This window comes from Strongylocentrotus purpuratus, unplaced genomic scaffold, assembly GCF_000002235.5.
Source record: "Strongylocentrotus purpuratus isolate Spur 01 unplaced genomic scaffold, Spur_5.0 spur5_scaffold_6, whole genome shotgun sequence".
Lineage (NCBI taxonomy): Eukaryota > Metazoa > Echinodermata > Echinoidea > Camarodonta > Strongylocentrotidae > Strongylocentrotus > Strongylocentrotus purpuratus.
The window spans coordinates 13,756,455-13,770,589 of NW_022145612.1; the positions used below are offsets into that span (position 1 = coordinate 13,756,455).

The window sequence follows — 14,135 nt, forward strand, 5'->3', positions numbered from 1 at the left end:
TTTCCGAAAAAGGGGATTTTCGCATCGCGCGCTCTGTACATAGAGACCTCAAGAACTAACTGAAGCTAGAGACTATATTGTAGATAAGTACACGAGCACTCCGCAAATCACTGAATGACACTAAATTCGAAATAGCCAGCCGTTTACGTGATTAACAGTGTCATGGGACTCATGCGATGTATTTGCATTTTTGTAAAACAAACATCGCGGTGACTCAGTATTTCGTGATTTAATGAACTTGACATCTTCAACCTTTCTATTGCTTTCTCATCCGAGCTATAATATAAGGAGATTTTCAAAGACCATCTCCCCGGATCTACCTCAGAAATCACCAATCGCGTCCGGTGAATCACATTCGCACACTATGTGAATTGACAATTTGCAAGCAAGGACCAAGGCGTGTTGTGTGTGATTTCTATTATTGTGAATGCGTCACGTGTATTCTCAATGCCCCAAAGTTGATGATGGTGGGAAACGACCAAAAAAAGACCAAGTCCAGGACCAAGGAGAGTAAGACCGGTGACAACATGAAGAAGAGTAGCAGTCGCTCTGGAAGAACTTCACCAGGGTTGAATGTGAAAAGATTCACCATTCCAAAGAAGCAGAAAGGTAGATCTAGAGGTCTAGACTATTTGCACCCCAAAAAGTAAAACAATTTTGTGTGTGTGTGTGTGCCGAAGGGGGGGGGGGGGGGGGGTTGATGTTGAGCATGTTGAGGAAAAAAAGGAGTGTTTGCCCCTTGAGCCAATTTTTTTTTAGCACTTTGCTTACCTTCAATGACAATGTGTCCCTGATGATAAGCTAATAATCGTGCGATTTACATCTCAACAAAATAATGCAATAGGCCTAGAATCTACTCAATTTCATGTTGACTTTACCAGCTGGTCTGAGAATGAGGAAAATAACCCTAGTTCACCGTCTACTTTTATGGGTTGTCCGTCTTCCCAAGGATTTATTGCTCATAATGTTAAGGTCTCTTCACAAAGTCAATGTAAAATAATGCATCAAGAAAAACATTGCGGAATCCGTTTTTTGCATCGCCAATGCGCTGATCAAAAATATGAAACGTCTGCGAAAATGCAGACGATCCTTATTTTTGAGGACGCATCGGTCTGCGTTTACGAAGACGATCCTCGTTTATGAAGACGATCCTTATTTTGGACCAGCGCCCCTACTGTTTACGATATAAAACTAATTAGCGATGAGCCAAAGAGTGTAATGTACTGAGGCGCATGCATGCATGGAGTTAAGTTTGATGAATTTAGCAAACTCCATGCGCCTGCCTTTTTACACCCAAGGCTTTTGTTGTACAGTAGGTATCAAATTGGCACCGGGAAAACGGGCGTTATTGCATACACCTACCTACCATGTGTAATTGAATCAACATCGCAAGGGTCAGCATTTTTGTGATGTAAATGTTGCTCATTATCATTGGGAAAAAGTGGAGAGTAAGAAAAGTGCTATCTCTCCGGAAACAAATTTCCACATATTTTGGTGTTGGTTTTTCTACACATTGTAAGCTGATAAAGCAACCAAAATGAAATAAAAATCAAATGGGGAGAGGGGTAGACGTTTTCCCTGTAAGTTGGAGTTATGATCGGATCGGATGATCGAAGTGGCAGTTTGGCTCCCCTTATCAGATCGGTATCAGATCGGCAGATCGGGAGGGGAATCTGATTAATTTGCAAAAATTGCCCAAATTTGACAACTTTGAGCACTCTAAGACCGAAATTCACTCATACCTTGAATAATTCTCTTATTTGAAGTTGTTGTAGTCCATGTAAAAAGGTGTTTTCATGCTGTAATAAAAAAAATTATATTAATCGGCCAGCGATCGCCCCCCCCCCCCCCCCCCCCCCCAATCGGATTATCTTTTACAGGGCTAGGAGATGTCCCCTCATTTGGCTATATCGATTTCAGCCCCCTCCCCCAATGTTTACCTGGTCAGTTCTATGTCTTCGCCTACAATTTAAAGACTGACTCAGTCAGACCCAGTTCGAAACTGAGCCTCTTATAGGATGGTGACGTTAAAGGGCGGTCCCCAGACGTAACTAATCATCTGATTGATATACTGTACATCTGTAAAAACCTGATTACACACACTTGACTTTCCAAAACACAAATACTACCTTTCAACCCATGTTATTCAGGACACTTCAGACAGCAGCACCAGAAATAATGAGCATCTTGTTTACCCATGTTACGTTGCTGCCCCTTACAAATTAGAAATAAATCCATAGGGAAATAATGTAAATTTGCACACACACACATGCAGGGGAAAGCCTCAATGTAGTCAATATAGGCACTTCCCGATCCGTTATAAGGAGAAACCTGATAATGATGACAAACATGTAGGTTTGATTCTCCCCTCTTAGGCACAGAGGTGTTAAATAGTGTTCCTTGAAAGGTTAGACCCTCCAAAATAATGTTCTCATTGTAGACTGGACACTTTTGGCAATAACACCAAAAGATGCAGTGTCAAACTTTCTTCCCCAACAAAATAAATTAATTGAAATCATTTTATTAGCACTGTACAGTATCTATTTGGCATGCTTTATGCTGTAAGTGTAATTGTTATCACTTCAAAGGTTGAGCCAGTTCATTCAGATATTTTTTGTTTACATGGAACATCACCCATTAAAAAAGGTGATCATTGATTGAAGCACCATGTCCATATACTGTATGTGCATTTCATAGACTGTGGTCAGCCCTAGCAAGGATTAGGATAATAAAAATAATAGTGGGTTCTTGTAAAGCGCTCATGTCTGTCATACGTGACACTCCCTGCGCCCCCATTATTACCCTGATTTTAACACGGCTGCCATACGGCGCTCTAGCATTTCAAGACATTAATTCCTGCCAGGTACCCATTTACATCACCTGGGTTGAGTGTGGCAAGTGTAGATCAATGTCTTGCCAAAGGACATTAGTGCCCAGCGGGACTCTACCATGACACCTCTACTTCCCTATCTATTATATTATATTTCTGTGCTTATCTCCCAACAGAGCTGCTTAATGAGGTTGAATTGGACTCTAGTGAATACCTCCGGGAGGTGTTACCCATAATCCAACAAGGGTACAGAGAGTCGTCTTCAAAGAACAAGTTCAACTATGAAAAAGTACAGCTTATCCACAATCCTGTGCTGAAGAAAGAGGTATAATAAAATGATGATAATTATTATTCAGTAGGCCATTTGAAATTTACCAATGGCTTCATACAGGTAGACTTACAGGTACATATGTTATGTTGAGGTCTTGTAAAGATGATATTTTGTGATTTGTTTTGAATTTTCTCCCCACCACAATGACATGAATATTTTTGTACTTCATGTAACAACCTACTCACCGGTATCAGATGTCTGCATGTCGTACATTGTATCAACGACTGGTAAAGAGATTTTTCAGCAATTCATTGATGTGCTTTTAAGTGCAGTTTGGGTAATTCCGGAAGTTCAATTTTCAGTAAATATACATGTGATGTCCTTGTATGATTTCAGAAAAAAAATAATGTAGATATTTGTGTTTCAAATGTCCCCATGATATGGAAATTCCATGTTATGTGATCATCGGTATGAATAGTTTATTAATTTCACAATTAACTTGAGTTCGGTAAAACATACATTTTGAAACAGTAATATTTTCAGTGCAAGTAGAATAAATTTTGTTTCTTCTCTGTTAATTTGTTTGCAGTTCATAGAAAAGAAGAGAGAGATGAAAGATGCAGGCCGAAATGAAAAAGAGTTAATAGAAAGCTATGCATTCCTCTATGTGAAGACGGAAGAAAAGGTAAGCTTGAAATGACTTTTTAGATGTATGAAGTATGTATTGAAGTTTGCTAGTGTCATGTTTCACATATCCTTCACTTTTCTTATACTTTCTTTCTTTTGTTATTGTTGTTGCTGTTTTTTTTATGGAGGAGGTTTCTTCAGGAAATTATTGGTTAAATTGCTGATAAAAGTCAAAATAGAAACTTGTGTGAATACTATTGTTGAGATTGAGATTCTAGAAGTTCCTGCCTTGAAATAAGTGAATCACAACTGACACAAAAGTTCCTGTGAAAATAACCATTTACGATTCACAAAAGAGTCATGACATCACAGTTTTGGTCTTATAGTATCTACATGTAAGTGCAGGTTTCTGTTGGATAGAAAGACATTCTTTTGGAGTGTTTTTTTCTCTTTTTATGTATGAATAAACAATGTGATCATAGAAATGCCAAGTGTAAGTGCCTTTAAAACATGTTCTTATGCAGTGAAAAAAATACACGGGTGCTCGGGGCGAATTAGCCCCCGCAACGTCCAAAAGAGCCCTCGTAAGTCATAAAAGAGCCCAAAAATATTTGCATAGAGTTCAATGCAAAACAAATTAAAAAGTGTTATTTTCATGCAAGCAAGCTTGAAAAGTAGCCCCAAAAAATTTATAAGTATTTTTTCCCTATTCTTATGGCCTGTTTTTTAATTAACGTCTATTTAATCTTGTTATGTTCCTTTTTGAGGCAAAACAACTCTGTCAAGAATCTCTACATACTGGAACAAAAGAGAAAAGAAAGCACTGTCTAGGCAGTCCATCAATGGGTAAGTTAGACAATTGCAACATTAGCGTGACAATATTATTTTGTATAAAGCACAATATTTCATTTATGTTTAAGTCTGACTGAATTTTTATATTTTTAATTCATCAAATTACATGAAGAATGTTTTGGTCATAATGACAATTCAAGACACATACATGTATATTAGTGTATAATGTGTATCTTTTTTGTAATAAATGAAATTTGTCATGCTTCTTATAGGCTAATAATGGATTTATTAGCATTGAATTGGAGAAGAATATAATATGATTGTACTTGCCTTGTTCTCAATGAGTTCCTTTGACAAAATGAAGTAAAGGATGCACTTGTGTGAAATTAAATTATTTAATGTTCACTTTCAATTTATTTATCATTCAACATGAACATCTTCTAGACTACTGGAATAATTGTAGTATCGCACACCTGAATGGAAAATAACATGTTTTTCAGGAGGAGCGGGGGGAGGGGGGGGGAGCGGTAAACTAACACAGAACTTGTAACTAAGTGTTCTCCTTTTTAAAAATATTCTAAACAATAGATTTATCCATATATATGTTTTTCTTCTGGTATTCAGGTGTTCATGTCTGTAGATATTCTGATGTATTACATCGTAATACAGTGCCAAAGGAAGGAATACTCCTACTTGTCAAGGTTCTCAAGGTAAAGCAATTTTTTTTTCTTTTCTTTTCTTTTTTTTCCATGTTATCCTAAAATCATATTAGGCCATATTATATTTCAAAATATTATACTTGAAAGGATTTATTGAATATTCCAATACCAATATCATTCTATCATGATAACTAGTATGAAAGTACAGTGGTTTCTTTCTTTCTCTGTTATAATTATGCCGTATCCTGATTTTCTGTTTGAAGAAATACTTGAATGAAGAATTTTATCTAACATAATCCTTGTTTTGAATAATAATGCAAGGAAGTAAATGTGTGGTATGAATTCATAATATCGTGGTATCTGGTATCTTGTTAAATAAACCACTTTATTAACTTTTTGATATTCAATATTTTTTAAAGTTCATGTTAAAGCAACCTTCCATAAATAGTCACTAAAATTGAATTAAAGAGACTACATATATGGCCAATGTACTATCTCTTTGTACCATCACTAATAACTTGGTAGTCAATTTCTCCAATTGATTTACATCCTCTTCCCTGAGGCAATATGCAATTTGCAGTATAGAAATATCTTATTATTATTATTATTATTATTATCAGTGTTGTATTTATTTCTGGTTGCAGGGCAAAGTAAAAGCTGTACCCCTGGTGTATGGAGCTGCAGAAATCTTGGAGCCTACCCCAAACTACGACTGCCATGTAGCCAAGAACTCTGGGGAAGAAATACCAAGCAGTGCCTCTCATCGCCTCTTTGACTCATCAGAGGTGAGCTTCTCGTTAGCACTGCAAATTTTATCAATCCATCAGCAAGAAATAAGGCATTTTTGTTACCAGGATCCACACCAGAATGATTGTTTTAGTTCTGATTTACTGAAAGCATAGTGATTATTAAAAGATAGAGAGAATTTTTTTTAATGTGATTTAACGTTGCAGTTAGTGTCATTTGTCGTGTTGGCGTTTGGGTATGATATAGAACATGCAGTGTGAGTTCTGACTTTACCCATGTAATATGACATGTTTTTCATTTCATAGGCATCTCTATGTGTTTTTGTTGCATAAACTGTAATGGCAGTATTCCAAAGCGTTATCAGAATTTTATTCAATAACCACATGTCTGAGGTTAGAGCAGGGTTTAGCTGACATATGGATATCTCACTTTATTGTCAGTTCTTTACTTATTTGTGTTCGAGTAATTTTTTTTAAAGAAATTCATTTAAAAGAGATATGAATTGCTACCATTATACAAAGCAAATGACCATTCAGGACTTAGTTATAGTTATAGGTGATGTTAATGTAACTATCATGGGTTAAAACAAAAATACCAACGTAATGCTTGCAATTTATCTATACCAGGATGATATTTTAATATGATGTCAGTCAGTTATTTGGTAATGTTTTACTTGTTGAAATATGTTTATTTCATTTGGAATTACAAAGGTTCATGTACATGCACAGCAATGATGGTTGCATTCAAAGCAGGTATTCTCAGAAATCAGATGAAGTAAACTGTTTGTTTTTTAAATCCTATAACAGCTTTTCATCTATGACTTTGATGAAGATGAAGTAGAGTTTCGGAAGAGACCAAGGAATATCTGTCCATATGCCGTAGTACACTTCACCTACTCAGATACCGGTGTAGCTTCAGCTCTACCTTCCTCAAGTAATTTCAACAGGTGAGCAATTCCAGTTAGGGCTACAAATCAAAACTAATCTAACTTGGCAGGTTCATGTCATATTTGCTTTCTAATTAAACAAATTATGCTCGAGAGCATGAAGAATTAGTTTTTTTCTTTACCCTGTTGGTTACCATTGATAAATTCCAGCATCCGTCTCTGATGAGATAGTGAGTGTCGGCCTGTTTGCATATTGTCTGTTTCTGCCCCTAAACAGACTATGCATTGCGGTAAACCATTGCAGGGATTTTGTGTGTGTGTGTGTGTGTGCGTGCGTATCAAAATAAAAGGCTTGTGGGAAAGAGGGGTGTTAGGGCTAGGGTTAGATTTAAAATTAGGAATAGTGTTGCAACCAGGAATAAAGTTAGGAAGTGGACTACGCTTATAGCAATTGACCATTGAACAATTAACGTTCAATCGATATGATTGGTATTTGGTTCAGTTTAACACTTGAATTTGGAAACTGGATCATAGTTCGAGATAACTTTCTTTCCACTTTATTTCCAACCACACCCACTCTGCAGAACTCCCGTTGCATCATCGAATGAGACGACGCCCTCCAGAAACATCTCTGTCCCTGATACTGTGGGTATAGCTGTAGTGGCTCCGTGTTTCCCAAGAGATGAAATTTTTACTCAGCTTCCAATGAGTGATGCAGACCGCCCATTCAGTATGTATCAATCTTATACAGTGAAATGGTAATATTTACAGTAACTGATTGCATGGTTTTTCTTACTATGACACCATCTGATTAAACTTATATCAAAATAATTACAAATACTTCTATTGAAAAAAGTCTGTGATGATACATTATCTGCTAAAAAACCAGAAGGGAATAAACTGCATGTAAAATGATCGAAGCAGATGGTACATGAACAATATTTCAATCATCAATTTTATGCAGTTGTTAAAAAAAATGTTGAGGTACAGGTGCATATACCTGTACCTTTATTTGCAAGATATACATTTTCATGATTTCCTTAAATTGGAACTTCTAAACTGTATGAAATGTTACATTGTTTTGGTAAATGTGAATTGACTCATTTTTAATATCTTAATGTTTAGGAATTTGTTTGTATTGTCATTACAAGCATATACATTATATTAGGGCTGTCATTAAAAAAAGAAGAAGAATGGTAATACAGTTGTATACTAAACTACATCATAATATAATGTTAATGATTATATTTTCCTTACAGTTGAGAAGTACAAGGAGTACTCAGAAAGGAGTTACAGGGTTTGGTCAGGTGAACTTCTCAACAAGAATGGCAACAGCTGTAGAGTGTCTCTTCTCTCATTTGGTCTTTCATTTCTACCTTGCAAAATGTGAGTTCTAAAATCCATGGTCTCAAATTCGTGCCTAACTTTCACTTAGTTTTTTTAACAGTTTCCATCATTATTTCTAATGTTCTTTATGTATTAGTAAAATTCCGCAATCAGAAAAGATTAAGAGCATAGAATAAAATATTGTTGACTATTGGAGATATATATTTTCTTATCACCTTCTCTTTTGTAATTATCAGTACTGTCTCCCGTCTCTGGTTGTAAGGCACACTGACCAGTGACAATCATTCTGCAGTCATACCTTTAAACAAACCAAAGTCCCAACTTCAATGCCCAACATCTCTATATCTGACCCCTGACCCCCAACCTAACATAGTAGCCAATCACAACCCAAACAGGAAGCCTCCACCTTTGGTGAAATTCAGGCAGAGAAATGTCCCCAGAGCAAATTTTGGATCACTTTTTTTTTTAAACATCGTTATGATCACATTCTTATTTGATGTTCGCAGGCCAGAAGCCTTGCAAGCATGTAAAGCTGTGAGGATGAAGGAACTACGACTACCCACCAAGGTCTTCACAGGAACCGTCCCAGTGCTTTCAAGAGTCAAAGAGGGTGAGTACTCTGTACATTTTGATCTAAACATATTAAAGTTTTCCCAGTAATACGTTGTTCTAGCTAGCAACGTGTTTGAGTTTGCTGTAGTCATGAAGTCAAACTTTCCATTTGTTGTTTCATGATACTGAAGATGGCTCTAGTGTGATGGTTCTACACCTAAAAATCTCGTATATTTTCATCTGATAAATCAAACCAGGAACCATACGAAACAGATAAACAGGATACTACAATATTTGGTAACATTTAAAAAATCCTACAACCTGTGATGTATAGCGTATATGATGTCATGCACTTTATGTCGAATCTCAATCTGCAATTGGTGACACTTCAAATGCTTTATTTGCAAATGTAATGGTTATAAAGATATATCTGTGTATTACTTTTTTGGCAAAACAACAGCAATTACTACTTTTATGACCTACTTTATCCCTTTCAAAACAGAGTTTTCAGGGCTATATTGTTCTTCAAATTGTCAATGACAATATTTTTCTTTTAGTCCTATATTGACTATTCTAACAAACATGCAATATCTCTGAAAACAATATACATTGTTCTATGTTGTTGACAAGTTGAAAATATGGCAAATTGTTATCAACAAAAATGATTTTGATCCTTCCAACATGTTGCCAATTTAAGAATTTTAAAGCTTCTTTCCCTTTTTTTTTAAATTCCTGGTGTTGAATACAATGTGATCATGCAACAGAAATGGGCACGACATGTAAAGAGCGTTTCGCCTTTTCTTTTCTTGCATGTGGTATATTTTAAGGGCTATGAGTAAAAAGTTACCAACCCAAACCAGAAAATGTGGAATGCTTATCCCAAAAGGCATGTACCCATGGAAGCCCAAAGCAATTTTGAACAGGATACCATTCATAAATGACTTACAGTTGTGATTGGAGGAAGTTGATGTATTTGATTATTTTCAATGACCTAAAACCAATGATCCAGCATATTGTCCTCCTTTTAATTTAATGTATTTACAATTTTATTTCTGTTCTTTCATAGCCCAAGCCAATGGCAAGTACTACTGGTATGCTGAGCTGCATTCACTGAGTCTAGATGATAAAGTGTATTCAAGGTTTCTCAACTACCTCTCTGAAAAAGAATTGGTAAGTGTGGGCTTCATTCTGGCTTCAAATCTACAGGTCACCACTTCAATTAATGGGACTTCATATGTGGAATTTTATTGTATGATTTTTAGCTCTAAGTTGTGCTTTGAAATACATGTAAATATTTGTTGAAGTCATTTCATATTTGCTCAAGAGATATTAAAGAATAATATAATATGATATGCATTGTATTTACCTTGTTGATTGAATCACATTCTTTAATCTTTTTTTGTATGTACCAAGGAAAGGAAATGCCTGGGTATTTCTAGCTGTCATAAATAAAACATGAACTGAATTTTATGAGGGAATCATTGTATTTTCTATCTTAGGTACTGAAGAAGGAACTTGGTGATAAAGTACTGCTCTATATCCTACCAACCGGCAAGACAACTCAGAATCTAGGACTGACTGCAAGCTCTCATCCAAAGATCTTGCATTGCCTTGTAGAGTCATATGTTCCCATGGTCAGTCACCTGACAGGTTAGTTAGCTCTCATGATCAGTCACCTGACAGATTAGTAAGCTCTCACGATTGGTTAGCTCTCATGATTAGTCACCTGACAGGTTAAGTTAGCTGTCATGATCAGTCACCTGACAGGTTAAGTTAGCTGTCATGATCAGTCACCTGACAGGTTAAGTTAGCTGTCATGATCAGTCACATGACAGGTTAGTTAGGGAAGGCAACTTTATTATCACTCGCGTTCGTCCGGGTTCGGGACGCCTACTTATCTCTTAATCCCCCGTTCCCGGACGCGTATTGTACGCTGGCGGTCCCTTGGCGTCCCTTGCTCGCGTCTATTGTTGTCTGTTGGACAATAGAGCAGGCAGCCAGAAAAGAAGCCATCCCGTCCGCTAGGACCGCTGTCAATCAACCTCACCGCTATCCAGCCCCTCTCTAATCCTTTCTAATCTGGCGTCCCCTGACAATAGCTGACCCGTCTAGAACGCGTTAATCTGGTGTTCCCTGACAATAGTAGCACCCGTCTAGCTCGCGTTTAGAATACGATAGTAGATTTTCATAGATGAATTTTCAGTCTTGAAAGCAGAGCTAGAGCTGCAATCCCCCAGGTTGATTGATAATAATTTGTCCCAAAAATGTGTCGCGCGCTAAAATAATAAACCTAACCAGCAACGCCTCAAGTCTTTCTACATACAGCTGCATATGAGTAAAAGCTTCTGCGACACTGCAAATATATAAATCATATTTAGTAGTGTCTGTATTCCCCGACCTATTAATCAGTACCGCATTGCGTGGATCAGCAATTCGCGCAAATCACAACATGTGGATAGCCCCCTAAAATGCGGTCACGTGATCTGAGCCCGACAGCGCTGGTCAAGACGCAGCACACTCGAAGGCCCTCGAAGGGCGCTTGCGATAAGCCAAAAAAATCGTTACAAAATCTCTGATTTCTTGATTTTAAGCGCTTTTTTTGGCGAAGCCGTTTTTAAAACTTGGCTAAGCCACCGCATGCTTTGGAAATATGGCTCCGATTCCGCACTTTTGACAGCAATATTTGGCTTTTGGGGTGGATTTTTGGAAGTGACATCGGGATTTCCTTGTACTAGTGAGTGACGCTGTGTGTAGTGCAGTGCACTGATATGTAATTTGCGTGTGTTGTGGATGCTGGTTTGATATCACGATCGGATGCATGTATGTGTGTATGCATAGCCTGGGGTAATGCGCACGTCTTTGAGTGGTGTACATCCCCTGTGTTGTGTGTAATGTGCATGCGTGCGCGCCACAGGAATTGCCAACACGAAACATTGGCACAACTATGCATACGCTCGTTCTCACAGCCAACCTGTAGCCACGTTCGCACAGCCAAACTTAAAAAACCCGTATAAATACGTTAAAAACGTTCTGCTTGGCAGCTCTGTGAAGTCTGAGTTTTATGTAAAATCACAGCAGAAAATTCAGTGTTTTTACAAAATAAATATAGAAATCAAAATTAGGATTTACATTGCATGTACTACCTACAAGTGAAGATGTAGATGCAACTTTGCCTCCCTGTTGTTTTACTTTTCCCTTTTGTTGATTTTTTTTATTCTATGCATAATCAGGCCTCTCGCCAAGAAATTAAAAAGGTGTGGCGCGACACTAGGGAAAATTTGACCCCGCCCCCCTAAAAAAAAAAAAAAAACGTTTACAAGTATTAAGAGTAATTTGATTAATTGTTATCCCTTTATTATGTTCCGAGTCATTGTCATATTTACCCTTGCACTAAATAATCTCAATTATCAATATTTATAGTATGTTGGAATTTGTGAAATTTGTTATCCAATGTTACGAAGAAAAAAAAATGAATATGATCATAGTTGTTTGATTTTTATCGAGCTAGACCAAGTCATGTATTTAAAGCTGTAATTATTTTCCTTATATTTAAAACAATATTGCATTTTCTTATTTTCACAAAATTGCAGTACTCAAATTTTCTGCCTCAAAATGACATATACACCCGTCGACTCCGAGACACCAAAAATAAGAAGAGCTGTCGACGTGTTTGTACGCCCGCGTCATTAACATGGCCAGTTCATATTTTTAATTTGCTGGAAATTGTTCTTTAAAAATGAGAAATTCACGAGTTTGAGTAGGATCTCACTATATGATTGTTAAATATCAAAATTTTGAGCTTTTTTTATTGCCCGATATGAAAACATGCAGCCACAAATGAATTTGAACATTTTGATTGACTGCATAGTTGCTTAGTAACCAGACATACTAGTCAGTTCATTCATGACTTATGAAGCCGCCTCTGAGCTAATGTAAACAAAAACAAAGCCATTTATGGGCCGAGTGAATGAACTCAAGTGAATGTGACAGAGAAGAGAGCGTGAGAGAGGTTTTCCCACGCTCATCTTTTCAGGGGAAAGGGGGGGGGGGGGAGGAGGGGATAACTTCACGAAAGAGACAGCGCAAGAGAGAGATAGAGAAAGAGAGGGAAATGTATGATGGAGAGCGCGCAAACATGAAAGGGCTAGGCCGCCAAGAAGGGATCGGAGCTGAACAAAGGGGAGACATTAGCATTTTGATAAGATTAGATCATCGACCAAGGCCACGTGATGAGTGATGGCTCACTCGATCGTAGTTGGTAGTTGTAGTTGGTTTCTCAAATAAATAACAGATAGTGATGAAATGTTCCAGAATGAGTGAAGTGAAGTTGTGGGTCTATCTTTGCCTTCCTGTTGGTTTTACTTTTCCCTTTTCTTGAATTTTATTTTGTACAATGCATTTTCGTATTTAGTCGCCCTTTTTACCTGCGGCTGCCATCTTTCCGTCTCCCGATCCTTTCTTTCTTCTAATATTTCTTTATTTATATCTTCATCACCAGGCGCGCACGCAGTGAGGGGGAAAGGGGAACCCCCCCCCCCTCATTTTGTGTGTGTGCTTATGGGTGACCCCAAAAACATCATTTCCTGGACCAAAAAAAAAAGTGCTCTACCCCCTCCCCTGCCTGTCAGTACAAAATTTTCAGCGCAATTTAACCCCCCCCCCCCCCTGCGAACAAATCCTGCGTACGCCCCTGTTCATCACTTACTTCATCTAATTTTGTAATTCCATCTCTTAGATTTTGTTTTCAATGATTAATGATGATAACGTTATTATATCGTTTTTCAGAATTTCATTGAAATTAAAAATTTGAATTGTGTTCAAGACTGCGAATTCATTCTTTAATACGTCTCCCGATTTCTTTATCTTGAAATTCAATATTTTTTCCTTCACCTACGCCTACTTTATCTGCCCCCTCTAATTTTTTAATTCCATCTAGTCTTTTAAATAATGTTTTTTTTTTGTTCTTCTTTTTTTCTTCAATTAAATACAAACTTTATTTTTTCATATATTTTTTTCTCGGAATTGAATTGAAATTGGGGAGGGTGTGCATATTTATTCTTAAACAAAACAGAGAATGTCATAGATCATTGGAGAGTGGGAGAGAGAAAGACCGAGTGAGAGGAGAATTGGAGAGAACGAGGGAAAGAAAGAGGATGCAAGAGATGATGGATGTTGAAATTCTTATTTTAATCCTCTGTATATTTACGAGAAGTAAAAAGAGTTCTATTTCTTATTTTCAATCTAAATGGTCCGTATATGCTCTAATAATTGAACAATGTTGTTCTCATGCCACATGGCATTGCTCGTTATCGTAGTCTAGTCACAACGGGAAACAAAGAATGACAGATTTATTATGACATTCCCGCTCTCAGAACAAAGGCGCGTAACGATGTTAAATATACGCGATGTTTTGGAACTTTGGTG

The 14,135-nt window shown here is 37.1% G+C and overlaps 1 protein-coding gene across 1 annotated transcript in view; it reads left to right on the top strand.

Annotated features, from left to right (window-relative positions):
• The first annotated feature begins 123 nt into the window (after window positions 1-123).
• LOC755431 (microtubule-associated protein futsch) overlaps window positions 124-14,135 on the top strand; it is a 36,096-nt gene continuing 22,084 nt past the window's right edge. The window contains exons 1-12 of the mRNA XM_030972740.1: window positions 124-609; window positions 3,007-3,155; window positions 3,691-3,786; window positions 4,496-4,574; window positions 5,145-5,230; window positions 5,824-5,964; window positions 6,733-6,872; window positions 7,397-7,542; window positions 8,072-8,198; window positions 8,666-8,769; window positions 9,778-9,881; window positions 10,211-10,361. Coding sequence (XP_030828600.1) covers window positions 462-609; window positions 3,007-3,155; window positions 3,691-3,786; window positions 4,496-4,574; window positions 5,145-5,230; window positions 5,824-5,964; window positions 6,733-6,872; window positions 7,397-7,542; window positions 8,072-8,198; window positions 8,666-8,769; window positions 9,778-9,881; window positions 10,211-10,361 — 1,471 coding nt within the window. The 5' untranslated portion in view covers window positions 124-461. The remainder of the gene's footprint in view (window positions 610-3,006; window positions 3,156-3,690; window positions 3,787-4,495; window positions 4,575-5,144; window positions 5,231-5,823; window positions 5,965-6,732; window positions 6,873-7,396; window positions 7,543-8,071; window positions 8,199-8,665; window positions 8,770-9,777; window positions 9,882-10,210; window positions 10,362-14,135) is intronic.